This window comes from Lupinus angustifolius, chromosome LG15 (assembly GCF_001865875.1).
Source record: "Lupinus angustifolius cultivar Tanjil chromosome LG15, LupAngTanjil_v1.0, whole genome shotgun sequence".
Taxonomy (NCBI): Eukaryota; Viridiplantae; Streptophyta; class Magnoliopsida; order Fabales; family Fabaceae; genus Lupinus; species Lupinus angustifolius.
The window spans coordinates 17,282,356-17,309,315 of record NC_032023.1 but is presented as its reverse complement, the minus strand read 5'-3'; the positions used below and the strand labels follow the sequence as shown (position 1 = coordinate 17,309,315).

The 26,960-nt window shown below is 33.2% G+C and overlaps 3 protein-coding genes across 4 annotated transcripts; 1 reads left to right on the top strand and 2 right to left on the bottom strand.

The window, feature by feature from the left end:
• On the top strand, positions 7,833-14,802 carry LOC109328710 (histone-lysine N-methyltransferase ASHR1). Its single transcript, XM_019562300.1, has 14 exons — positions 7,833-8,045; positions 8,534-8,682; positions 9,054-9,188; positions 9,608-9,662; positions 9,767-9,885; positions 10,089-10,177; positions 10,259-10,340; positions 11,052-11,156; positions 11,273-11,363; positions 11,577-11,699; positions 11,816-11,922; positions 12,414-12,483; positions 12,960-13,023; positions 14,320-14,802. The coding sequence occupies exons 1-14, from the start codon at positions 7,850-7,852 to the stop codon at positions 14,480-14,482; spliced, it is 1,548 nt and encodes a 515-aa protein (XP_019417845.1). The 5' UTR covers positions 7,833-7,849; the 3' UTR covers positions 14,483-14,802.
• On the bottom strand, positions 15,848-20,902 carry LOC109327272 (probable serine/threonine-protein kinase mps1). Of its 2 annotated transcripts, none has more exons than XM_019560341.1 (6): positions 20,475-20,902; positions 20,053-20,382; positions 18,632-19,659; positions 18,107-18,307; positions 17,593-17,754; positions 15,848-16,673 (listed from the first exon to the last, which is right to left on the bottom strand). In XM_019560341.1, the coding sequence occupies exons 1-6, from the start codon at positions 20,578-20,580 to the stop codon at positions 16,098-16,100; spliced, it is 2,403 nt and encodes an 800-aa protein (XP_019415886.1). In that variant the 5' UTR covers positions 20,581-20,902; the 3' UTR covers positions 15,848-16,097. The 2 variants fall into 2 exon arrangements, with proteins under 2 accessions (XP_019415886.1, XP_019415887.1); XM_019560342.1 differs by having other exon boundaries at positions 18,632-19,590.
• LOC109327743 (probable serine/threonine-protein kinase mps1) lies at positions 22,705-25,547 on the bottom strand. The gene is made up of 4 exons (XM_019560900.1): positions 25,115-25,547; positions 24,693-25,022; positions 23,272-24,299; positions 22,705-22,947 (listed from the first exon to the last, which is right to left on the bottom strand). Exons 1-4 carry the CDS (start codon positions 25,218-25,220, stop codon positions 22,705-22,707), a joined length of 1,707 nt encoding a protein of 568 aa, XP_019416445.1. The 5' UTR covers positions 25,221-25,547.

The following is a 26,960-nucleotide window of genomic DNA, read 5'->3' as shown; positions in this document are numbered from 1 at the left end:
TTGTGTAAATGTTCAAGTTGCATGACACCTTTGTTTATGCACAATCTTATTGAGACAACAAATATTCTCGGAAATCGTTTTTTAATTTCAAGTGGGGGATTGTTGGAACATGGTTTGTTGAAAACCATTAGTGAGAACTTTTGAGTGTGAAATCTAAAAAACTCCAAAGTCTCACATATAAAAGTTTTGAAAAAAAAGACAAGTCTCATGTCTCACATTGGAGAGATGAGGAACATGAAAAAAATCTCATGTTATAAATAGAGGCATTCTCCTCTCATTATAACTTGCCCCAAGTTGAATGCGTTTTCATTCAACTTTTTCTTTCTCCCTCATATTTTTCGCCGATGCATTTCCGGCAAACTTCTCTCATTTTCTTTCCGTGGTACTAAGAATTTACACGATTAGCCATATTGTGGGAATTTCAAGAACTGACTCCAATTAGAGTGGATTACATAGGCTATAAGAGTATTCTTGATAGACTCACCTATGTGAATGTGGAAGTGATGATATGAAATTTTGGGGCATAAATTTCTAGAGCGTTCATTATACTGGGATAGACGTGCATGACCTTTAACGCATGAGATTTACAGAATACACCTTTGAAAAGGTTGTGTGTGGTTTGATGTTGGAGATATAGTTCAAGACTACGAGTCAGTATAGTAAAATCTGGATCATATTCACTGTGTAAATGTTCAAGTTGCATGACACCTTTGTTTATGCACAATCTTATTGAGACAATAAATATTCTCGGAAATCGTTTTTTAATTTCAAGTGGGGGATTGTTGGAACATGGTTTGTTGAAAACCATTAGTGAGAACTTTTGAGTGTGAAATCTAAAAAACTCCAAAGTCTCACATATAAAAGTTTTGAAAAAAAAGACATGTCTCATGTCTCACATTGGAGAGATGAATAACATGAAAAAAATCTCATGTTATAAATAGAGGCATTCTCCTCTCATTATAACTTGCCCCAAGTTGAATGCGTTTTCATTCAACTTTTTCTTTCTCCCTCATATTTTTCGCTGATGCATTTCCGGCAAACTTCTCTCATTTTCTTTCCGTGGTACTAAGAATTTACACGATTAGCCATATTGTGGGAATTTCAAGAACTGATACTGGTAGTCAATATTGAGGGAAAATAATTGGCACGGAGAACCATATTGTGGGCATTTCGAGAACTGGATATTGATAGTGGATAATAGAGATCTAAGCTGTTTTATCCTGGGACGGCGTGATTGATAGTCTACTTGTACATTTTTTCAAGTGTCATGAAACGTCTTAAAGAGAACAATCTGGTCATGACTCAATCAATAAGTATTATTTCGTGTCATTTATAATTATTGCAAGCTACAATAATAATAGTGATTGTAACAAAAAATATATGTTATCCTTAATTTATAAAATATATTAAATTATAATATATCATACCTAAATAAAAATGAATTTGATATTCATAAAATTGATATTCTCTAATAGTGATGCTGATTTTAACCATTATACCATACCTTTTGTCTTTCTTCCTCTAAGATGCTTCTTACCCCTTTCACTTTATTCCATTCATCATTTATAGTCACTTCCAATCACCCATTGGGGTAAGAGAAGTAGTTTTAGTAATGATTTTATTTTATATTATAGTCATGGTTGCAATGACAATTACAAGTAAGTTGTGGAAACTGTTAACATCAATATTGGTGGGATATCAATTGCAATAAGATTTGGTTGTGCTGTTTGGAACTCATTACGTTGAAGAATAATATTTCCACACCGTGTAAGAATTTGTGCTAGAATTTAAATTATTTAAGTAAAATTAGTTACTATACATTGTATCACAATTTTTTATATGGCCAAGGACAAATTTTGTATAAGAAAACATTTACATAAAAATACTATATCATCATGCATGTTAATTGCATTGATGCAAAACAGAACTCGGGGCAGTTTTCAATAGTGCGATTTTCACTTTCGCTACTGTTTCGTGACCCTTTCATTCATATAATGATTGCTTAAGACATCATGAATGGTATAGAAGCATACATGTGACAACAACACCATCTTCACAATTTCCATACATTAATATATATATATATATATAATTACATGTCCTAAAAATTTTGTGTTCGTATCCCAAACCAATCGCATTCCAACAAGTAATTTAAAATAAGAAAATTCTGTTTTTATGATTCTTTTTTCTTTTTAAGTTGTCGCTTTTTGATTAGATTAAGACACACTGAAACCAAAAAGATAGGTGATCTTTATTACTTTCTTACACAATGACATAGAATCTTTAATTTCCTTAGCCTTGTAGTGACACAATTAGGTGAAGTTTTGAATCCCAAACCTCTGTAGAAGTGGCAAGAAAAACCTTATTCTCGGGACAGCTAGCCTAAAATTTGGACCATCTACAATACATTATGAATATTAATATTTGTGTATAAACTTGTTCAGTATAGTACAAATGGATATTTGATTGTGACGTATACCAAAACTACCAACTCTTATTCCCCAACCAATGCGCTAAAAGAATTCCATGGGGCTCGAGGGACGTGATGACAAGTAATAGCTAGCATTGATCACAAGTCACAAAGGCATTGTCTCCTATAGAGAGCAAAGTACTAGTTTTGTTTTGTTTTCTTCTCTTCTTATTTATCAAGTTGTTCCCTACCCAAGAATCCAAAAATATTTATTTTTGAGTTGTAAATATCACTAAAGTGAGATTTGTTTGTTGCAATGGAAAATGTTTATGAGTTGTCCCCAAATTTTATCTTCAACTTTGTTATATTTAATAAAAGTTTGATACCTATTAAAAAAATATGAGTAATGTGAAACAAAATTAAAATATTATGTTAACTTTTTATTAGATATTAATATCTCATTGCACGAGATAAAATTGAGGATATACTTTAGGACGACAAATCACATGATAACCCCTTTACACATGTATCCAATGAAACCTCTTCTATAGACAAACATGAATTGAAGTATTGCCAACTATTTAACAACTATATTGAACATGAAACATCTCTCATAACAATTGGCCCCATGACAACATGCATGCTCAAAGAAACAAGCTAATTGTGTTGAGTATAAAACACCCCATCTCTCTTAAATGTTAAATAAACAACATTAGCGGAAAATGGAACTTTGTCTATTAGGTGTGCTGGCAAATCCAGTTCTAAATTGGAGAAAATAGAAAAAGCCTAGATGCTTTCAAGAATGATACATGAAAACAGTGACTAGGAGCTTCTTTTCTCTCACTTGTACGTTCTGTTAGCCTTTGAGAATGACTCAAACTCTATGATTATACAGTATGATTGAGACAAATAGGGTGTTGTTACATTGACATGCATCATGCTTTATAAGGAAAGTTGTCTATGTGTGAAAGATACTGTCTTTCATTCTACTATAGAAATACAAGCCAATAGAGGCACCATCCAAAAAGAGAAAGGACCCCTCAACCATAGAACATGCCACTTTCTTAGTTCTAGTTGATCTTTCACACCATGAAGTATGTGTTCCCTAGTAAAGAAAACTAAAGGGGCCTGATTGTTTGGAAAAATGTTCTGTTTTATTTTCAACTATTCTCTGTAATTACAATAATAATGATCACGTGTACTCATTTTATTTTCGATTGTTGCCCAGTGTTTCCATTATATTTAGTGTTTTCAAATGTTTCCAAGAGAACAATGAAAACAGCTCGAGGTTACCATCTTACTCCCATCAGTTGAGAAGTTGTTTCCAAAATATAATAACTTTATGATCACTAAGTAACAATCTTAATGTTAGGTCAAACTCACCATTTGTAATAGTAAATGAAAAATAAAACCGAAAATGTTTACTAAAATCACTTAAGCCCTATAGCTGCACATCTACGAGTGAAACATATACAATTTCTCTTAAATTTGGATAATCTACCTATTGGAGGAACAAAACATACGTTCCACTTACACAACTTTTTAATATAAGGACTCATCATGATTGAGGCGCCGGTTATGAAATCCAAGTTGGACGTTAAATCGGGTGAGGTTTTGTATTAGGTTTAACCGGTTAAACTGTCCGGTCTGACCTAGTGATTCTGTATATAATTAATAATTTTTATCTATAAATATATAGTTATATATAAATATAAAACTTTATATAATTAATAATTATGTATAATTATATTGAAGTAATATATCTTCATCTTTTTTGGACCGTAGTAAAACAAAATATTTGAGCATTGTTTCATTTTTTCTTATTTTTAAGTGAACCGTCCGATTTACTTCCAGGGTTAGTCCGGTTTAACCAGGTTTAACACGGTCGTAGCGGATTTCCCCGGTTCAAAGTGGTCCAACTCTCATTCGGTTAAGACCGCAAACCAGAACCCTTTTCAAGTCCGGTCAGTGGTCGGACTGTCTGGTCCGGTTCAGTTCTCACTACTATGATTGATTGAAGAGACTAGGTCTTTGTCTTACTTATTTTTACCACTCAATGTGTTAGGAGATATAGCTGATTAGAAAAATATTTAATAATTACAATTTTAATATAAATATTTTTTCCAACCAATCAGAAGTGATGATGCATGAAGTAATACAAAAAATGGGACCTCATATGTGATCCCGAAGAGATTACATTTTAACATACTTGTGTCTTTGTGACCAAAACAAAAATCTTCTATACCTAATACTCTACGTCATTATTTTTTATCACCAATAAAATATAATTAACTCATTTTCTTTAATTTATTTTAATAAGTTAATTGTTTCTTATTAGTGGCAAAAGTAATAACATAAAATATTCCATACAGAAGATTTATGTTCATCCTGTTATTTTTTTATACATTTTCTTTTTTGGGTACATATTCATCTTGTTTTGAAGAGTCCAAATCCATTTCTCAATAAACACATTAACATCTAGAGTATAGTAAATATTACATAACTTAAGACACGTAGTAGATAAATAATTGAATATAAATGTGCAACTATTATTATTCAAAGCCAAACATCAAGAGTACTACAAGATTACACACAAAAAATCAAATTTGTCAAAATGGGGAAGATTGTTAAAACATGACTTTCCATACTTAAAAAGAAAGAACTCAAGATAGGAACAAGAAGAGCAAAGATTCAAGCTCCATAGAAAAAGAGAATTGACACTAGAGTATTGAAGAATACCTCATAAGATTTTTATTATTGAATTGTGATTACAAATGTGTAGGAATCACCTTTTATAGTAAAATCACAAACAAAACTCAGCTTAACTAACTGAAGTAACTAACTAGATATTCGGTTAAACACCTTGTTAATCAATTATACAAAACAGAAAATACATCTATTTTAACAGAGTCCAATTTAAAAAACGACAACCCCTCTAAATTACAGAATATACTACCCATTGGTTATGATGGGGTGTTAGATGGAGGACATAGTCAATAAAATCTTATTAAGCATCTAATTCGAGTACTCTTTAATATTTGGAATCAAAGGTGCTAATTGTGAACAATGAACCATGTAAACACTTTTCTCAATTGATTTATAGCTGGCCAAGAAGGACCACCACAATACTTACCAATGATTGAATAAAGCAATCATGAACAAAGACCTACAAAGAGAGAAAAATATTCTTTTTTGTTGTCGTTGCTACTGTATTATGTTCTTTAAAATTGACATTATGTAGAAGATCTTGACCAAACAATACAAGTGGATTAAGTTTGACAAATTCACACAGTGAAACAAAAGCTCTAAAAAATTTAACCACAATACAAACAAATTTGATTTATTGGAAATATACACAAAGTACGTTAAGAGTTGTTGCCTTTAATGAAATGTGTCAGGTTATATGCAATAACATATTTGACATGTTAATCTTGACCACTGTTTCTGATAACTGTGTTCCAAATTTAAAAGTTGAAGGGCATAAAATGTCCATTGTTTTTTGGGTTAGCATTACTTTAAGCAAACTTAGTGGACTCAACAAATGAAGAGAAGGACCAATTCAAAGACTCTCTAAGTAAAAAGAATTAAATGATAAAGAATCTATGTTACTTTCCAGCCATAGTGAAAACCGAATTAGAATCATCAATATTGAAAATTGCTGGCATAAAATATACATATTAGACAAATACCAAACAAAATAAGATAGAAGATGTAAATTCCCAAAATTACCATCTCTATTTATGACAACTGGTTTGAACAATTTTAAATAAAAAAAAGTTAAAAGATGAGTTTACTTTTTTTGTTGGTACATTCCAAAAACTATATTCTCTTCCTTTCAGAATTTTTTTGCAATCAAAAGTTACTAATGCTTCATTTGGAACAATAGAAATAGGAGAGAAAGAGAAGGAGGGGAGAGAAGTTAAAGATAAATGATCTCTTTTTCTCCTTTGGTTTAGAGGAAAGTATGAGAAGAGAGAAGAAAAAGTGAGGTGGAGCCCATCTATTTTGTTTCTCTTCTCATGTAAAGAGAAAATGAAATGAAGATAAGTTGCCTTAAATTATGTCAAAAACAAAAAATAATAATAAATATTTAATTTTTTAATTGATATTGTATGTTTTCATTAGTGTGTGACAAAATTTGCAACATTATTTGAGATAACATATTTCTATTCAAGATGTTTTAGATAAATCTTTCTCCTATTTTTCTTTTTTTTTAATCTAAAACCAAACAACACAAAAATTTACTCCGTTTCTAATCCATTTCTCTTTTTTTCAATTTATTTCTCACATATTTCTCCCTGCTTATTTTCTCTTTATAACCAAATGGAGCCTAAAAGTATAAGTAGCTCACACTATTTAACTAGAAAACATATGTACTTAAATTTGAAAAAAAATACTTTATTAGAGATATATTAGAGGATATTTTTGGAAAATGATAATTGATTAGAAAGTTAGAAATTAACTAGTTAGGTATGTGTTAGTTATTTGCTTTACAATCTTTCTTTTATTCTTTTCTCTTGTATAAATAAGTCATATTGACTTACTTCTTATTCATTCAATTCAATAATAATAATAATAATGAGAAATGTTACATTTCAATAAATATTTTGATTCTCTATTCATTCTCTTTTTCTTCCTTCTTTCTTGTTCATCATTTCCTTTTTCATTCATGCATAGCTACTATCATTTTAACATACTTAACTTCAATGCCACTGTCCATCATCAAATTCATTAGCATGCTAGAACACCAGGTATCAAGCCAATACTTAAAAAACAAGAACGTACATAATTGTCACAGATATCCTTAACTGCCTCTGTGATAGCTACAAAAACCACATACTAAACTAAAATAATCACTCACCAATACTCCATTTGCAAAGTAAAACAAAACATGAGGCAACCGAAAGGACACTCCCAAACGTTCTTTGGCTAACCTGAAAGTTTATGGGTTTCGTTAGTTTAGTGAAAACGATCATTTTGCAGTAGCCTTAAAACAATTTATTAAATAAAGAGCAAACAATAAATAAAATTAATAAAAAGAGAAAAATAAAACATAATTTTTGCTAACAAAGTTCCCCTAACTAATGCCATTGGAATCATTAAACCATTATCAATATAATATTAGATAGCAAGATTATAAGCTCTAACCTATTCAATTAGGATTTTAGAATATATATGCATATCCTTAGTAAGTTAACCCAATATTATGGGCCGAAGTTGTGTTGCTTCTAATTAGTGGACAAGAAAATAACATATATAATTTTTAAATTAATCATTAATAAATAAAGTATCATTTTGTGACACACATAATAATTTTTTTCTTATATCATATTCAATCTAATAATAGTACAACTATACAAGGCAATGTGACTTTTATGAAGGTGCTACTTTGCAATTGGGTGAAAATGATATTTTTTGCAATTGAAAAAACCTTTGTACATGTTGGGCTCTGCGTGGAATAAAGGCCCAAGAAGAAAATACGAAAGCAGAGTAGAGAAGGAGGTTGTGGAGTTGAAGGGAGCGTGTGGAATAGACATGGAGGAATTGCAGAGTGCTGTGGAGTGTTATAGTTTGAAAGTTTCCACTGTCCCAGAAAAGGGTCGCTCGCTTTTTGTTACCAGGGATTTCTATCCAGGTATGTGTGTGCCTCTTTTGTTAACAATTATTTTAATTTGTTGTGTTTACTGCAATGCAATTGCGGGAAAATGTTGTCGTGATGCGCTTTTGGAGTCTCCGAAACCATAATATTGTGGCCACACCATTGCGGGTTCAATTTAAAAAATCTACTTGTTCTGGCTGGTTTTGTTTTAAGTGCTTGATTGCTTTTCTACTTAAATGTGTGTTTGTACATAACAAATTTATAGCTTATTTAATATATTGTAGGTTTGTAGATTATTGAATTAGCTACAAAGTGTGTAGACTATAGAGCTTAACAAAAAATGAAGGAGATTGTTTTTTTAAGCTCCCCAAGTATGACTAATTTTTTGCTTGTTATTTCCCAACAAATGATAATTTTTATGCTAAACTCAATACAACATTAATCGCATAGCTATGGTTTTGATTTACAACTATAAGCTAGTTTTGCCAAAACAAGGCATAAATGTGGGTTTGATGTTGTTGCAGGGGAGGTGATTATATGTCAAGAGCCTTATGTTTGTGTACCAAATAACTCCTCTTCTCACCAAGTGAGGTGTGATGGATGTTTCACAGCAACTAACCTTAGGAAGTGCTCACGTTGTCATGTTGTATGGTATTGCGGATCCACATGTCAGGTATCCTTTTCCTTATAACCTGCTTCCAGTTTCGTCTATAGGGCAGACAAGGGGTTGACGAGGTTTATGTTGTAAGGGGAGTAAGAATTTCAGTATTTAATGAAAATATAAACAGAGATCGGTGTAATTTCTGAAACAAAATAAGTGCCATTTGTAATTAAGTCAATCCTCAAGGGAGGTCAATGTAATTTCTCAAATATATATTATTTTGTTATTTCCATTAAGTGATAGCTAAGGGTTTAATGTATCGTGAGAAAAATACTAAAAAACCTGTTGACTTAAGGTATTAGTCTTTGCAAATTCTAGCTGGATTCAGCCAAATCTTTCTGACTGTGCAGCATTGCTCTTAATATGTTTGCTCAATGACTCAGAAATCAGAGTGGAAGTTGCATCGTCTTGAGTGTGAAGCCCTCTCGAGACTGGACAAGGATAAGAGACAGTCTGTCACACCATCCATACGACTCATGCTGAAACTTTATATTCGAAGGAAGTTGCAAAATGAGAAGGTAAATATAAGAGAAAGTTAAATTTTGTAGTAAGAACTGATTTACATTATAGAATGTACTTCCTTTCGATGTTTTGTCAAAATGCTTATGATGTCAATGCAAGCATTTGTTAACATGATGTATGAACAATGCCAATCTCATGTTTCAAGTCAATTAACAAACTTCAATATTTACAAGTGGGATGGGATTGTCAATGTAAATATTGAAATATCAATTTCGTCTAACCTATTTTCATATGAAATGTAAGAAGGCCATTACTATTTTCTTTATTTATATCACAGCTTGAAAAAAAAGAGCAACATCTTTAGATACTGACTTTTGAGTATATTCCAGTTAATAACTTGCTTTCTGGCAGTATGTTTTATACTATTGTGTTCTTGCTGGAGATGGATTGAACATATTATTCATTCTATTGCCAGATCATCCCAAACACTGCTATGGACAACTACAACTTGGTGCAGACACTAGTAGCTCGTATCCTTTTTACCTTTTTTTGTCTGAAGTTTTATTGTAATGAACTTAGATTTTTGTCTATTTTTCTGCAATGGTTGTTCTTTTTAACATTCACTTGTGTGAAGACATGTCTGACATCACTGAGGAGCAGCTAGTGCTGTACGCACAGATGGCTAATCTTGTACACTTAATATTTCAGTGGCCTGAAATCAATATAAAAGAAATTGCAGAAAACTTTTCTAAGGTCTTGTACTTCAAAACCTAACTTATGTTATCTAACTTACATTACTTGTTCTCTACCGATATCACAGACTACTTTCCATTTATGAAAAATGTCATGTTTATGCAGATTTATATATGTTTGTTTTAGATTAGGGCATGTTTATGAAGAATTTTGTCTTTGGTGAAGCTATTCTAATCTAAGGTTAGATCCTTCTAATCCTGCAGTTTGCATGCAATGCACATACCATTTCTGACAGTGAATTGAGACCTTTGGGAACAGGATTATACCCAGTTATTTCAATTATCAATCACAGGTAACCACTTAGCTTCTTTATCTCCCAACATAATATGTACTATCATCGTATTTCTCGTCTAATCTTGGTTGTTCTGTATAGCTGCTTGCCCAATTCTGTGTTGGTTTTTGAGGGAAGATCAGCATCTGTACGTGCTGTGCAACATGTACCCAAAGGTACTGAGGTATGTATTTCTTTTCTTTTTGCCTAATTATAAATAAGAATATTCAAAAGTTTTTTATCCGGCTTATAGAGCAAGAAATTTCATTTAAATTTTATTAATCCAAAGTTGCAAACATGGTAAAAACTTCGGCAGGAAGTTAGGGTTTAACCTTTTTGATCCATAAAAGTCTTGTCTGATCTTATGGCCTGTCCCTTGTTTCTGTAAACAAAGTTGCTCATGATTAGCTTCATTTATTTTGTATAGTCCCCTTCTCATTGTACTCTTAGCCATCTATCAATGGTACAGCCTTGCAAATGTTTAGACGGAACATGTATCAATATGATCGGCGGTTCTAAGATATGATAGAGTACCCACTTCAATATAAAAAGTTCTTGATTGTATAGATAAAAAATAAGTAGTTGATTCAAATGATAAATGGTTAATTATCATTTGGAGATGTGAAACCACTTTTGACCCAATTGTATTGTAAAATCACCCCTGATGTGATATATATGCTTTATGAGCCATCTTCATTCTTTGTAAAAAAGCTTTTAATATCCTAAGTTAGTCTAGACATTTCATTTTGTAAAAAAGCTTTTGGGTTTGTTCACAAAATTTCAGTAGTTGATGATATTTGTCAATTTAAAACTATTTTGGAGGAAGGTGCATTACATCTTATTTCTTTTCCCCATCAGGTTTATTACGTACAATTTTGTATATTTTTTTATCAAGGTACTCATAAGTTATATAGAGACTGCTGGAAGCACTATGACTCGACAGAAAGCTCTCAATGAGCAGTATCTATTCACTTGTACATGTCCACGCTGTTCTAAAGTGGTACATGCTAGATTTCTCACTCTTGGATATATTTTTGGTGGCTTCATAGCATGATATGTTTCAGTGAAGTTGGTATTATGCTGGCATTGGCTAATTCACTTAAGTTAGTTTTGAAGGGCCAGTATGATGATATTCAAGAAAGTGCGATTCTAGAAGGATACAGATGCAAAAATGAAAAATGTGATGGTTTCTTGATTCGTACAACTGGTATGTGACTGACTATGGCTATAAATATAATAAATGTCGAGTAGCTGGAAGAGGAGCATTATCATCTTCTACTGGCTACTGATTTTGTAGTTTGATGGTATATTCTCCCCTTCATGAACACAAGTATTTAAAAAAAGAAACTACCTGCCAGATGCTTTTATGCCGTTCTTATTATTGATAATTATTATTATTTTTTAATCTACTAAATTGAAGATGGAAAGGAATTCCAATGCCAACATTGTGGACTAGCTAGGGACAAGGAAGAGATAAAGAAAATTGCAAATGAATTGAGATCGTTGTCAGAAGAAGAAGCTTCTAAGCTTTCTTCTACAGGCAGTATCCTTTAATGTTTCTGACAAGAACTTATAACTGCAATAGCAATCAAGTCAACTATTTTACTTTGCATCCCATTCAGTTTGTGACCATGAAGTCAAATCTTTGACTGACTTTAGATTATCAAGAAGCTATTTGCATATACAAAACTGTTGAGAAACTGCAAACAAAAATCTATCATCCTTTCTCAATATGGTTGATGCAAACTCGAGACAAGATTTTGAAGGTAGGCTCCTCCTTGTAGTTCCCTGTCTATTCTTCTATAATTAACTTATTAATTTATCTTGATTTGTAATATGAAGCTCAACGTTACTGTGAACGCATTAGTTAGTAACTTGTACAAACAAATTATTTTACTGTTTAATGTATTATATACTAGTTAATTAATATGGAGTGGTTGCATTCTGCTGTAGATGGCCCTGCAATGGGTAATGAAGGTTTTACTGGCAAAAGGAGTTTGTCTCCTTTATTTGTATTCAAAGTTTGCATAATTTCTCTTCTTCCTTTTTTATTTAAGAAGTAAACTCATTTAGTCATTCATCATTTAAAATCCTCTTGACTTGTATTCTTCTATCTAATATTGTTGCATCAACAATTTGCTTTTTGTGCCTAATGAAGCAATGCAGACTGTAATCCATATTTGCAATTAACGTTTCAACTTTCAACTCGGAAATAATGAATCTAAATACATGAGTTTTTTATTTTTGTCCTCTGCAGTCATTAATGGAGCTGGAACATTGGAGTGAAGCTTTAGCTTACTGCAAATTGACCATACCAGTCTATCAGAGTATGTTATGTTGGAACTTCAATATCAGTAAATGACTTAATTAGTAGCTTCCTTAGTGTTCTGAAAATGTACACTAGTGTCCTTTACTCCTTTATCATTTTCTTTGGGCGGAATCTTGAATTATTTGGGTTCAAGCAACCAATGATAGCGTTAGGTTGTTATTTCTAATGAACACCAAGTTGCGACCTAGAAAATATCAGGTCACTAAACTCTCTTAATTTGTATAATAGAACTTTATAGTGATTTAGAATTTTATTTAATTGATAACCTGATAAGGCTAATACCAGACCAAGGGTTACAAATGTATATAAAAGGGGAAAGAGGAAAGTTTGGTTATAATAACAAACTTTCCTTTTCTACCCTTGGGTAGTTAAGTCAGTTAGAAGTACATTGCTATAAATAGAATAGAATTGGAGGGGGGAAGTTAGTTTTGAGTTGTTCACAATTATGGTGCTGATTGTTTTACTTTGCTGCAGGAGTGTATCCAGCTGTTCACCCTCTGCTTGGTTTGCAATACTATACTTGTGGAAAACTCGAATGGTTAGCATCTATGAACTGAAGCTTGTCTTTTTATTTAGTTTGATAAGGGACTAAGGTTTTTGTTGAAATGTTTTACTCTGAAGCATTTGCGGGGACATAAAATAACATGCTTTTTGTCTTGTAAATATTAGTTTGTCTGTATATATACACAATATGTACATCACATTCCATATAAAGCTGAAGAAACTCATTCATTAGTATTGTACATTGAGATTGTAGTACTTATACCAACAGTTTAGCAGTGTAGGTAAAGTTGCCTCTGATTGAAAACACGATTTCTTATAGATTATTGCATTAATTTTCACAAAATGGTGATCAACGTGAATGCCAAAAAATGTGGATTTGACCTGAATCTAATTCCTAATGATACTCCAACATTTGGTGAGTGAATTTTAATTCTTCATTTTGAGACATTTTGGATTAGAATAAAAGGGTGACCCAGTGTACAAGACTCTCACCTAATAGGATCTGAGAAAGGTATATGTACACAACCTTACCTCCACATCACATGACAAGTAACCTTACCTTTACATCAAGGTTTCCTTGAGTTTTGATGTTAGATTGGGTTTTTAATCTGGTGTCCAGTGGTCTACTGGCAACTGCTATGGTCCCATTTCAAGTGGATGAGGCTCCACATAGCCAAGGTCACAAGGATGAGAATTCATATGCTTGGTACTATCAAGAGTATCCCCTTCCCATAGGGTAAGGAACTAATCATTTTTGGGATGTGTGACTGTCTCTCCCAACAAATGTCGCTCTTAGGATCTAGCGGGACTTTGCATTACTAGACCATCACCTTATTGGTAGAAATTGCTTTTTTTCAGCCAAAATTTTAATTACTAGTATTTATCTTTGACAGTAAATATATGTTGCTTGTGATGTCTAGACTATGATTTTATTAAATCATTACATGGATGGTTAAATAAACCACTCCTCTTCCTCAATTGTGGTTAACATAGTAATGCGGTGTGGCTGTGTTATACTATTACATTAAAACTGCTCACCTTTTTAGGAAATGTGTATTTCAAGATGATGACACTAAAAGTTTTTCCATCCCCACCCATCCCTTAAAATTGAGAGATTTGGAATATAAAAAGATTCCAGTTACTCAACTGGGTAATGATGTTTAAAGACTGGTTTAATGATTTACCACATATTAACTCAATTAATTATTTCAGTGCTTAATTAATCACTCATTTTCTTTTGATTCATGTAGCCGAGATCTCCATCTTGTTGAAAAAGACTTGTTTATTTTGTTGTTGAGTTTAATGGCTATGGTCTTGAATTTTGATACAGGTATCTGGGGGGGACAGAGGAAGCTGTTAAATCACTGACAAAGGCAGTGGATACACTAAGGATTACTCATGGCACAAATACACCTTTCATGAAGGAACTATTGATGAAGTTGGAAGAAGCTCGCGCCGAAGCTTCTTACAATTGGTCTTCGACAGAGAGGTAGAATGACTAGTTGATGATTACTATTACTGCTTTTACAAGCAAGTCAATAGAGCTGGATCACACAAGGGATTTTATGTGTTTTTAATGCTTGCACTTGTTCAATCCTGTCAAGAAGTTTGCTCAGTTACACGTGAAGCTGAAGTGTGTGTAGTTGTGAAAGAGATGGATGATTTGCTTTCACAACTACCTCTTAGAGGATGTATTCAATATATCTTTCATATGTTTGTTTGGATGTTATATAATCATTTGTCACTATATTTTTAGCAATTCACTTTCCAAAGTAGAAAAAAAGTAACAACAAAAAATGCTGCTCAGTTGAAATAGGGGCCACCCTTGTGTTTTTGCAGGCATAGTTTTATTGGTAGTGTGAAAATACAATGGAATGAGTATTTCAAATTGGTAAGAATAATCATTGTGTTGAAGACTAAATTTAAGTAAATAATTAAAATGAAATTAAATGATTAAAATGGTCAAAGTGAAAACCAGAGGCAAGTAAGTCATATTTTGCCTAACAGGTCCAAAGATGACCCTGGAAATGCAAAATTGTAGCATGCCCTGATTAAGGAGATAATATGATGACAGTGGATGAGTGCAAATATATGTAGCTTTGTTGAAACTAATCAAAAACCAAAGTTTGTTTGGCACATTTGCCTTTCACTAAAACAGATGTAACTTACTTTTCCATGTTTACCCTTGTGTCCCCGAACCCTATTTGGCTTAAGATGCGTGATATGAGTGGTTGATTCATCTACTACCTTTACAGAAGGCATAACAACAATGTTTAGGAACAATTAAAGCCTTCCATCAAAAAAGATAGTTTCCTTTTTATTTTATTGGCTTTTCAACTATAGTAAATTAAAAACTTTGCCCCAACCATGAGAGGGGGGAATCAACCCCTTAATATTCCCTGGGAGGACACTCATTTTCATGGTCATCTTTGCAAGGGACTTGTACCATATCTACTAGCTCACATCTAAGTCAAAGATTTTAACTTCCAAGCTTCCCTCACAGCTTTTTTTAATATAACTAAGGATATCCCCTTATCTTATGTGTAAGGAAGAAGATACCTGGAGATCCAGTGAAGTCTTACGACCGGACCAATACCTTATTGGTAACTTCCCTCACAGTTTAACACACTTTACCAGTTCACAAACCAATGATTGCATAGGTCAACTCTTGATTAAATATTCAACCTACAAGAGATATTGGTAAGTGGGAAAACGAAGATACATATTGTGTACAATACATATATACCAAACAAATAATTCATTTGCTAGGTGATTTTCCTGGCACGTTCTACTATATGTTTCAAAAGTGGGCAGACATACATAATATAATATAATATAAAATTAAAAAGAAAAAGATATAAGTGTAATTTTGCTGCTGCCTCACTTCACAAAATTTATACAGATACTAAATTGATTCACATGCTACATACATTTCAACTTACTCTAAATTATGGGAAATACAACAATGCCACCCAGTCAACTGCTGACCTGTGAAAAATATGGTACAAAAAGAAAGTTACATTTGTTATATGATTAGCCAAAATATACTGAAGACAGCCTGAAAAAATTGAATAGCCACTGATAAATCAATAGCTCTCTTCATCACTACTAGTTATCAGTATTTTTTAAACATTCCTGCAGCTGAATACTGAGTTCTGACATCCGAGACAGCAGTTTTAGTTGTTGATCTCGTGCTTTTGGTGAGTGGGGAGTTATCAACTTCAGGGGATCATCAAGAACCTGTTGGAGCTGACAACATAGCTTGGATGCTTCAGGGTCATTTTTACAAGTTTCAGCAATAAGTTGTAGCAATTTACAGCTTAGGTCTTGGTCCAAAGATGGTTGGTGACATGGAACAGGAGGAACAAGAAAAGGGTGTTGGAGTAGCTCAGGAATTCTCCACCTTTGATTGCGATCCCATGCTAGACACCTCTTCATAAGATCCATAAGCCATGGATTTGAAACTGGTTCATATGTAATTTCATAGTTTGGATCTGTTATAACTTTGAACTTTCCCCAAAATGTCTTGTACTCTGAAAAGGGGGTTCTCCCATATACCATTTGATAAAGGATGCAACCCAGGGACCAGATATCTGATGACCTACCACACTTTATTATGTTTCCGTTTGTGTCACTCTCATTACACAGAAATGCTTCTGGAGACATGTAACTGAGAGTACCCACCTACAAGATTGAAAATTACATAAGTTAAACTTTATTATGTAGAGTTACTTTGATATTCCCTTCAAATTGAGATGAAGAGTTAAAAGATAAGTTGTTCACTTGCTCATATAACTTTTCAAACAAATCTCATCCTTAAATTGAGCACCACTATTTTTAAGGAAACACCACACAATTTCTTGGGATGCAATGCTCCTGTTTTATCCTGAGAAAATAAATGTCGCTTCTATTCCGATTGTTGTAAAATATTTTAGAGTTTGGTACAGTGCATGTTAAGAGGGTAAGCTTGGCGCAACGTTAAGGTTGTTGCTTAGTGACCATGAGGTTATAGCCTACGGGTTCAAATCCTAGAAACAGTCTTTCCACTTGTAAGGGTAAGGTTATGTATATCTACCATCCTAGACTCCACTAAGTAGGAGTCTTGTGCATTGTCCGCCCTTTTTTGTACAATGTATGTTATGAATATTTACTCAAATTATCTGTCTCATCTATTCTTTTATTTTGTTGTTATTGTAATCAAAGTTTGTCCTTAGGACTTAACAAAAATATCAGAAATTGCAGTCTTCCATAAAGCTGCCATGAACAAGTCAAATATGCAAAGGAAGACCTATTAAACTTCAGCTATATAACTTAATATACAAAGGAAGGCCTATTAAATTTCAGCTATATAACTTAATATACAAAGGAAGGCCTACTAACATAACTTAATATAGTTAATACATCACTAATATGCAGTTATGCTCTGCATTTAACAATGCAAAAAACTTAGTCAGGCATTGCTGCAATTCCACAATTATGAATAGTCAAAAAACAGCAAGTAACCAAGGGTAAAAGGCAGAATAAAGCCGAGAGAGACATGCATCTCAATTATAGCATATGTCTGATTAAAAAGGAGTAAGAGTAAGTGGAGAATAAACATCACCTGTGAATCCCGCTGGATGTTGGTTGTATCATTCATTATTGCTTTGGCTATACCAAAATCAATCAATTTTAGGGAACCTTTGACAAGAAGGAAGTTAGCTGGCTTCAAGTCAGAGTGCACAATACGTTCCTCATGAATAGTGCTGACAGATTGAAGAATTTGCTGCAAAGGTTAATGGTGTCAACAAAAATTTACCTAGGCAGAGCTCCAAAATATAGTATTCCATCCAATAAACAAATCGAAGAGGAAAATATGATGCTGATCCTAATCAAATAATGGAGAAAAGTGGCAACATGTGTAAGAGAACATCATTCATGTGAAATCTGATGCACTCATTAGACACCCAAAAAAATTGAAGCAGCAACAATATAGGCATGGAAGGATTTTTACATTATTTTTGGATGATTCGAACAGAAGAACTTTTATTGATTGAACAAAGAAGTAAAAAGTACAAATACAACAAGTTCAAAGAAATGATAAAATATTTTCAAAGCTATGTCATAGATTTGGGAACCTGCCAATAAAACCGAAGCCAGTTCTCATCAATGGTCTGGTTGTATCCATTCAGTTCCCTCCACTTCTGGGACAACATGTGAGCCAGATCGATTTCCCCATATTCAAGTACCATGTATATATATCCATCATCCTTGACTCGGCCACCCCTATTACTGATGGAGCCTTTCATTACCTCCTTAAGCAAAGCCTTGTCAGTAACCTAATTATTTGATTGAGTAACAAAGCACATTAGAACATATAATTAAGGTAATATTTAAAAACAAAGTCCACAACAATTTCAGCATCATGAGAATCATCATAAGCTAAATATGTAATAATAGTATACATGTCAAAACCCAACAAAAAATCCTATTTCCAAATGTGAATAACTCAGTAACCCAATGGGGAGTATGTATGCAAAACTTCAGTGATGGTAAATCGTTGTATACACAGATGTATGAAGCCAGATATAAACCAGCAATAACTAAAAGTGGTAAGTACTACCACTATGTACGTAACAGAAATCGGAAGTTGAGAAAAGCACCTCAAAATCTGTAAGCTGTATGATATTATCCTTTCCTTTGAGTCTATTTAGATACTCGATCTCTTGACAAAACCCAAATGCAGTAGCATAATCGTGACCTTTGAGCTTGATCTTTTTAAGTGCATAGATCTTACAGTCTGATGAAATCACTTTGTGGACCTCACTGCTTCCACCGCTACCTATCTTACCAAGCCTTTGATAAAGCTTGCCATTGACTTCAAAAAACAAATTAGGGTCATATATCTTTCTCCGAGAGGCTGACGAACCTTTACCACTTGTGGTCTTCTCTCGCTTTTCTAACTTGGAAGATTCCAACTTCACATCTGAAGATGAGGTTTTGGTCATTGGAGCCTGAGATTGGATGTTAACATCTGCAAGTTCTTCCCCTTTAGTTGACTTGTCATCATGATAAGAGGTATATTTTGAAATGCTGGTTTCTTTTGAACTGCACCCTTGTTGCTCATTAGATGGAGCCCCCTCCTTAAATGCCAACTCTGCATCAACGGAAGAGCCAGAACCTTGTACTGCAATTGGTGCCTGATCAACGGACATTCTATTGGTGTCTTTTAGGGAACTATTTGATGATTTCATAATCCCTTCAGTTATGGGATGAGGATTAACATTAGGCTCACCCAAAGGTTCTGCAGCCACTTGAGAGCCACTGTCTAGATACAAATGAGAATAATGGGATACTGAGTTTAGCATTGGAGCTGAAGATGAATTGACTGAGGTAGTTGTAGCACATGAAGTCCCCATCGCCGAACTTTGCGTTGCCGGATGACCTAAAAAGTTCCTGAAGTCCTGCATAAGATCCTGAGTAATAACTGTTCTCTTTGGCAACATAGAACTTACTCCTCTCTCAGCTCTCACACTTGTGTCATGCTCTGCCTCCTGGATTTTTTGAAGCTTTGATTCTTCAATTGATGGTTCAGGTTGACCGCTTTCAACCCAGTCCATTTCTGTGAATCCAAGTGAACTCATATGAGATGATAAGTTGTCCAACTCAGTGGCCTTTCCATCATTGGCCCCTGTGTGTTAAAAGAGAACAAATATATTGCAGAGAACAGTAACAAACAGGTTTGGAATATGCACATCTAATCTAAAAAATTCCACAATTGGGTTGATGCGTAAGGAGTGGAATGCAATTGAATGATGCTAGGTTCCATTGTTTGGATTGTTTAAAATAGGATAAAATTTCCATCCAGTGCCTCCATTTTTCTTCCCTCCCAGTATGGCGGTATGAGATGGAACCAACTCTTATTCACTCCATCCCATCAAAAAAATTAAAAAAAATGTACGGTAATATTGTTCAATTCCATTTCATTCTACTCATAATAAAAATATCCAAACATAAACAAGAACACACACATATATATAAAAAATCCTTGATGTCCATTAATGAAAAGTGATATCAAAATTACCATGGGGAGCAGTGTGATTTTGAATAGAGAAGTTGACTTTCTTGTGAGCATTTTGTACCTGCATAGAAGGCACACTAAAGTTGTTGTCTTTTAAGTTATACACATCATGTTTATCGTGATATTGTTGTTCCTGTGTAACAAATGGATTGGAAGCTTCATCAAAAGTCAAAATAGATGGAGGTGTTGCATCAGAATCAGATGGGGTATTGTTAATATGTGAAATTGACTCCTTCGAAGCCATATCATGAGATTTGTTCACATCCTTAGATACATTTCGTTTCGGAAGAAGAACACGCTTCGGCTTCAAAGAATTAGACTGTTGCATTGTACCTGACAAATCATCAAATAGACTCAACACCCAGTACACTTATCAAACATGGATGGAAAACCCTAAATTGAAATCAATGAAGATAGGAAATTACCGAGAGGGCGGTGGCGCTTCAAAGCGGCTTGAAAGTGGCGAATGAGGCCAGGTGGAGATGAATGGGAAGAGGAAGAAGAAGAGGAATTAGGGTTATCATGATCCATGTAAAAGGAGTGACAATAGTAATATACACTGCATTTGAATTTCTACTCTATCTTCCCCCAAAACAAATGATACTTAGCAACAAATATGAACAATGATCTCAAACCTGGAATCCATTAATATAATAATTTTCATTTCCAATCTGAATGCAATTATGAAGTAGAAAACGATGGTTGTGTTGCGAACTTGTGACTGAATTAGTTAGAGTAATCAAATCGAATTCCAATATGAAATTAAATGGAAAACCTAACTGAAAATTTGAACTCCAATGAAGAGAAAGCAAGTACTGGAATGGAGCTAAGAAACCCAGATAATGAATCATATTTGAATTATGCTCCATTTGCCGCTCCTTATTAATCTTCATTCCTCTACTCTAACGGGCTTCATTTTATAAAGCCCAATGGGCTTCATTATCAGAGCCCGCTACTGAAAACGGGCTATTTATAACTTCACATTATACTTACACCAAACCTTATTTTCTTAATGCGTGATTCCTATGTCATTTTCTTCTGTAATTTGTAATAGATAGTAGCAAAATAAAAGAGATGAGTGTAATTTTGAGAGTCAAAGGAGTGTTTACAAAAGTTATTTCGTGTAATTGTTTTTTAGTATAATATTTTTGCATCATCAATTAATTTTGTTGACATTTAGTACATTATCTATTTATATTACTTATATATTTAAAATAGTGATGATTAAATATGAAAAATTAATGATTTAATGATAATGTAAAAACTCTTATACAATAGGTACATTCATATTTTTTCTGTTGTTTTTGTTCATAACATATAAATCTCGTTGCTCCGTAATTGACCAGATTAGGTTCACGTGACCTACCTTAAATTATAGAAATATCTAGCCAAGTAATATATATCAAGTATTCCCCTCAACAATTACACTTCATATTTATACTACATACATATTCCAACAAACCTTTCATTTTTTTCCATACACTAACATTCTAAAATTGAGAACTATAATTATGTTTACTCGCTTTTCTTAATATGTTTGAATTAGCTATAAATACTATATATATATATATATATATATATATATATTTCATGCCACTTTTCCGGAAACTCTTGTTATAATTTCAAAAAATTTGTTTTTCATTTGGCATAACATGACAATTGAAATTTGGCATATTTGACTAATGAAAATATGTTGTTACCTACACAAATTTATAAAATTTGTTTCAAATTGAAAATATCTACGGCCAAGGTTATGAAACCCATTTACAAATTAAAAAACGCATTCCTGTATAGAAGAAGGTGGTTTCCTTAGAAGGTTTTAAAATATCGCAATAAGAGATTTGAGTTAGGATACAACTAGTAAGAAATAGGAAAAATGGGGCAATTAGAGATTTGAAAGCCAGTTCCACTGGCTGTACTAATAGCAGCCCAATTATAGTAAAAAAATAGAAAAGAGTAAAACAAATTAAAAAACGCCATTGTTTTAATATTTTGAGTCATTGTTTTTATCATGAAAATTACAAAAAAAATGAGTCTATGCTAAAGTGGGGTATATATTGACGAGTTATTTTGTTTCAAGCCACATGTTATTGTCTTTTTCTGGTACTACCAATGAGATATTTTTGGAACTAATTCATTTCAGGGTGTGTGATTGTCCCTCTTAACAAGTGTCACACTCGACAATTGAACTTTTAACTTTTTGGTACTTCTCGAGATCTAGCGAGGTCTTATCTTACTAGACCAACGCTTTGTTGGTACATGTTATATGTCTGCAACAACACAACATCACTTAGTTTAACTAACTCACATACTGCAAGACTAATTATTGTAAGCAATGATGTTTGGACCGGACCAGACAGTCCAATCGGTCTAATTGCAGCCTGATACATGTTACAACTCTGTTTCACCTAGAAAACCATATTGTCTTTCTGGTTGTTTTGGCCTGCTCAAAATCTAATCGAATCAGATTAAACGAGGATAACCCGAAATAACCCACTTATTTGACTGGATGGCTCATAAACATTGAAAAATCAGGGAGAGATTGAAAGGTGGAAATGTAGAAGGCAGACACATGCTAGAAAGCATGAAATAGAAACCCTTTTCCAAGCTCCTAGATGTCGTCCTAAGCTCCTCAATGCCGTCCCAAGTGTCTCGTCATCCAAGCAGATCGTCGTCTAAGAAGATTGTTGTTTGGAGTGATGGAGCAAGGAAGAATGTAATGGAGGAGCAAGGGAAAATGTAATGGAGGAGCAATGAAGAATGTAATGGAGGTAGTGGGTTGGGGAAATAATGACCTAATTCCCGAATTCTCATGTCAACATATCTAATATCATAATTTAAACCCCTATTACTGATGGAGCCTTTCATTACCTCCTTAAGCAAAGCCTTGTCAGTAACCTAATTATTTGATTGAGTAACAAAGCACATTAGAACATATAATTAAGGTAATATTTAAAAACAAAGTCCACAACAATTTCAGCATCATGAGAATCATCATAAGCTAAATATGTAATAATAGTATACATGTCAAAACCCAACAAAAAATCCTATTTCCAAATGTGAATAACTCAGTAACCCAATGGGGAGTATGTATGCAAAACTTCAGTGATGGTAAATCGTTGTATACACAGATGTATGAAGCCAGATATAAACCAGCAATAACTAAAAGTGGTAAGTACTACCACTATGTACGTAACAGAAATCGGAAGTTGAGAAAAGCACCTCAAAATCTGTAAGCTGTATGATATTATCCTTTCCTTTGAGTCTATTTAGATACTCGATCTCTTGACAAAACCCAAATGCAGTAGCATAATCGTGACCTTTGAGCTTGATCTTTTTAAGTGCATAGATCTTACAGTCTGATGAAATCACTTTGTGGACCTCACTGCTTCCACCGCTACCTATCTTACCAAGCCTTTGATAAAGCTTGCCATTGACTTCAAAAAACAAATTAGGGTCATATATCTTTCTCCGAGAGGCTGACGAACCTTTACCACTTGTGGTCTTCTCTCGCTTTTCTAACTTGGAAGATTCCAACTTCACATCTGAAGATGAGGTTTTGGTCATTGGAGCCTGAGATTGGATGTTAACATCTGCAAGTTCTTCCCCTTTAGTTGACTTGTCATCATGATAAGAGGTATATTTTGAAATGCTGGTTTCTTTTGAACTGCACCCTTGTTGCTCATTAGATGGAGCCCCCTCCTTAAATGCCAACTCTGCATCAACGGAAGAGCCAGAACCTTGTACTGCAATTGGTGCCTGATCAACGGACATTCTATTGGTGTCTTTTAGGGAACTATTTGATGATTTCATAATCCCTTCAGTTATGGGATGAGGATTAACATTAGGCTCACCCAAAGGTTCTGCAGCCACTTGAGAGCCACTGTCTAGATACAAATGAGAATAATGGGATACTGAGTTTAGCATTGGAGCTGAAGATGAATTGACTGAGGTAGTTGTAGCACATGAAGTCCCCATCGCCGAACTTTGCGTTGCCGGATGACCTAAAAAGTTCCTGAAGTCCTGCATAAGATCCTGAGTAATAACTGTTCTCTTTGGCAACATAGAACTTACTCCTCTCTCAGCTCTCACACTTGTGTCATGCTCTGCCTCCTGGATTTTTTGAAGCTTTGATTCTTCAATTGATGGTTCAGGTTGACCGCTTTCAACCCAGTCCATTTCTGTGAATCCAAGTGAACTCATATGAGATGATAAGTTGTCCAACTCAGTGGCCTTTCCATCATTGGCCCCTGTGTGTTAAAAGAGAACAAATATATTGCAGAGAACAGTAACAAACAGGTTTGGAATATGCACATCTAATCTAAAAAATTCCACAATTGGGTTGATGCGTAAGGAGTGGAATGCAATTGAATGATGCTAGGTTCCATTGTTTGGATTGTTTAAAATAGGATAAAATTTCCATCCAGTGCCTCCATTTTTCTTCCCTCCCAGTATGGCGGTATGAGATGGAACCAACTCTTATTCACTCCATCCCATCAAAAAAATTAAAAAAAATGTACGGTAATATTGTTCAATTCCATTTCATTCTACTCATAATAAAAATATCCAAACATAAACAAGAACACACACATATATATAAAAAATCCTTGATGTCCATTAATGAAAAGTGATATCAAAATTACCATGGGGAGCAGTGTGATTTTGAATAGAGAAGTTGACTTTCTTGTGAGCATTTTGTACCTGCATAGAAGGCACACTAAAGTTGTTGTCTTTTAAGTTATACACATCATGTTTATCGTGATATTGTTGTTCCTGTGTAACAAATGGATTGGAAGCTTCATCAAAAGTCAAAATAGATGGAGGTGTTGCATCAGAATCAGATGGGGTATTGTTAATATGTGAAATTGACTCCTTCGAAGCCATATCATGAGATTTGTTCACATCCTTAGATACATTTCGTTTCGGAAGAAGAACACGCTTCGGCTTCAAAGAATTAGACTGTTGCATTGTACCTGACAAATCATCAAATAGACTCAACACCCAGTACACTTATCAAACATGGATGGAAAACCCTAAATTGAAATCAATGAAGATAGGAAATTACCGAGAGGGCGGTGGCGCTTCAAAGCGGCTTGAAAGTGGCGAATGAGGCCAGGTGGAGATGAATGGGAAGAGGAAGAAGAAGAGGAATTAGGGTTATCATGATCCATGTAAAAGGAGTGACAATAGTAATATACACTGCATTTGAATTTCTACTCTATCTTCCCCCAAAACAAATGATACTTAGCAACAAATATGAACAATGATCTCAAACCTGGAATCCATTAATATAATAATTTTCATTTCCAATCTGAATGCAATTATGAAGTAGAAAACGATGGTTGTGTTGCGAACTTGTGACTGAATTAGTTAGAGTAATCAAATCGAATTCCAATATGAAATTAAATGGAAAACCTAACTGAAAATTTGAACTCCAATGAAGAGAAAGCAAGTACTGGAATGGAGCTAAGAAACCCAGATAATGAATCATATTTGAATTATGCTCCATTTGCCGCTCCTTATTAATCTTCATTCCTCTACTCTAACGGGCTTCATTTTATAAAGCCCAATGGGCTTCATTATCAGAGCCCGCTACTGAAAACGGGCTATTTATAACTTCACATTATACTTACACCAAACCTTATTTTCTTAATGCGTGATTCCTATGTCATTTTCTTCTGTAATTTGTAATAGATAGTAGCAAAATAAAAGAGATGAGTGTAATTTTGAGAGTCAAAGGAGTGTTTACAAAAGTTATTTCGTGTAATTGTTTTTTAGTATAATATTTTTGCATCATCAATTAATTTTGTTGACATTTAGTACATTATCTATTTATATTACTTATATATTTAAAATAGTGATGATTAAATATGAAAAATTAATGATTTAATGATAATGTAAAAACTCTTATACAATAGGTACATTCATATTTTTTCTGTTGTTTTTGTTCATAACATATAAATCTCGTTGCTCCGTAATTGACCAGATTAGGTTCACGTGACCTACCTTAAATTATAGAAATATCTAGCCAAGTAATATATATCAAGTATTCCCCTCAACAATTACACTTCATATTTATACTACATACATATTCCAACAAACCTTTCATTTTTTTCCATACACTAACATTCTAAAATTGAGAACTATAATTATGTTTACTCGCTTTTCTTAATATGTTTGAATTAGCTATAAATACTATATATATATATATATATATATATATATATTTCATGCCACTTTTCCGGAAACTCTTGTTATAATTTCAAAAAATTTACATCCAGACCATGTCCAAACTTAGTTGTCACTTTAATATAGTAACTTACTAGCAGTGTACCCGTGCACTTGCACGGGTCGCTTCTTTGTTTATGCATAATGCAAATATAATATACATATATTTTATAATATCAATAAATCATGTATTGAAACATTATATTTCTCATTCATATAGGTGCAATATTAACATTGATTTTTGAGTGTATATGTAGAATATTAACAATTATAAATGCGTTTGTATAAGCATTTATTTGTTGAAAGTGTGATTATAGAAAATATTTAATTCTTAAATAACTCAATAAATAAAATTCAATTTGTATTGGATAATATATCACCTATATAATATATCACCTAATATATCATCTATATTCTCTATATAAAATTATAAATATAAAGAGTTATTTTTGCATCATATTTTTTGTGACTACGTTTATAAGTATCATATAAAGTCATACGGATTTTTTAGCATATCTCTTAAATGCTTGTGTTTTATTTTAGATTAATGTTCATTGTGTATAAATATTTGAATATATTTTTAGCATTCAAATATTGTATAATTAAATGTTATTTATTTGATTATATTTTAGCTAATAATCATTGTATGAAAATAACTCATAAATTAAAAACACACTAAGTTA

Bases quoted from the DNA above. Each gene is read 5' to 3' on its own strand.
- LOC109328710 (XM_019562300.1), top strand. From the start codon at position 7,850: ATGTTGGGCTCTGCGTGGAATAAAGGCCCAAGAAGAAAATACGAAAGC. The intron at 9,189-9,607 runs GTAAATATAAGA...TTCTATTGCCAG, and splicing joins GGAAGTTGCAAAATGAGAAG to ATCATCCCAAACACTGCTAT. The intron at 13,024-14,319 runs GTTAGCATCTAT...ATTTTGATACAG, and splicing joins ACTTGTGGAAAACTCGAATG to GTATCTGGGGGGGACAGAGG.
- LOC109327272 (XM_019560341.1), bottom strand. From the start codon at position 20,580: ATGGATCATGATAACCCTAATTCCTCTTCTTCTTCCTCTTCCCATTCA. The intron at 19,660-20,052 runs GTAATTTTGATA...TTTAACACACAG, and splicing joins AAATCACACTGCTCCCCATG to GGGCCAATGATGGAAAGGCC. The intron at 16,674-17,592 runs GTGATGTTTATT...TCAATCTTGTAG, and splicing joins ACATCCAGCGGGATTCACAG to GTGGGTACTCTCAGTTACAT.
- LOC109327743 (XM_019560900.1), bottom strand. From the start codon at position 25,220: ATGGATCATGATAACCCTAATTCCTCTTCTTCTTCCTCTTCCCATTCA. The intron at 25,023-25,114 runs GTAATTTCCTAT...ATGATTTGTCAG, and splicing joins GAAGCGCCACCGCCCTCTCG to GTACAATGCAACAGTCTAAT. The intron at 24,300-24,692 runs GTAATTTTGATA...TTTAACACACAG, and splicing joins AAATCACACTGCTCCCCATG to GGGCCAATGATGGAAAGGCC.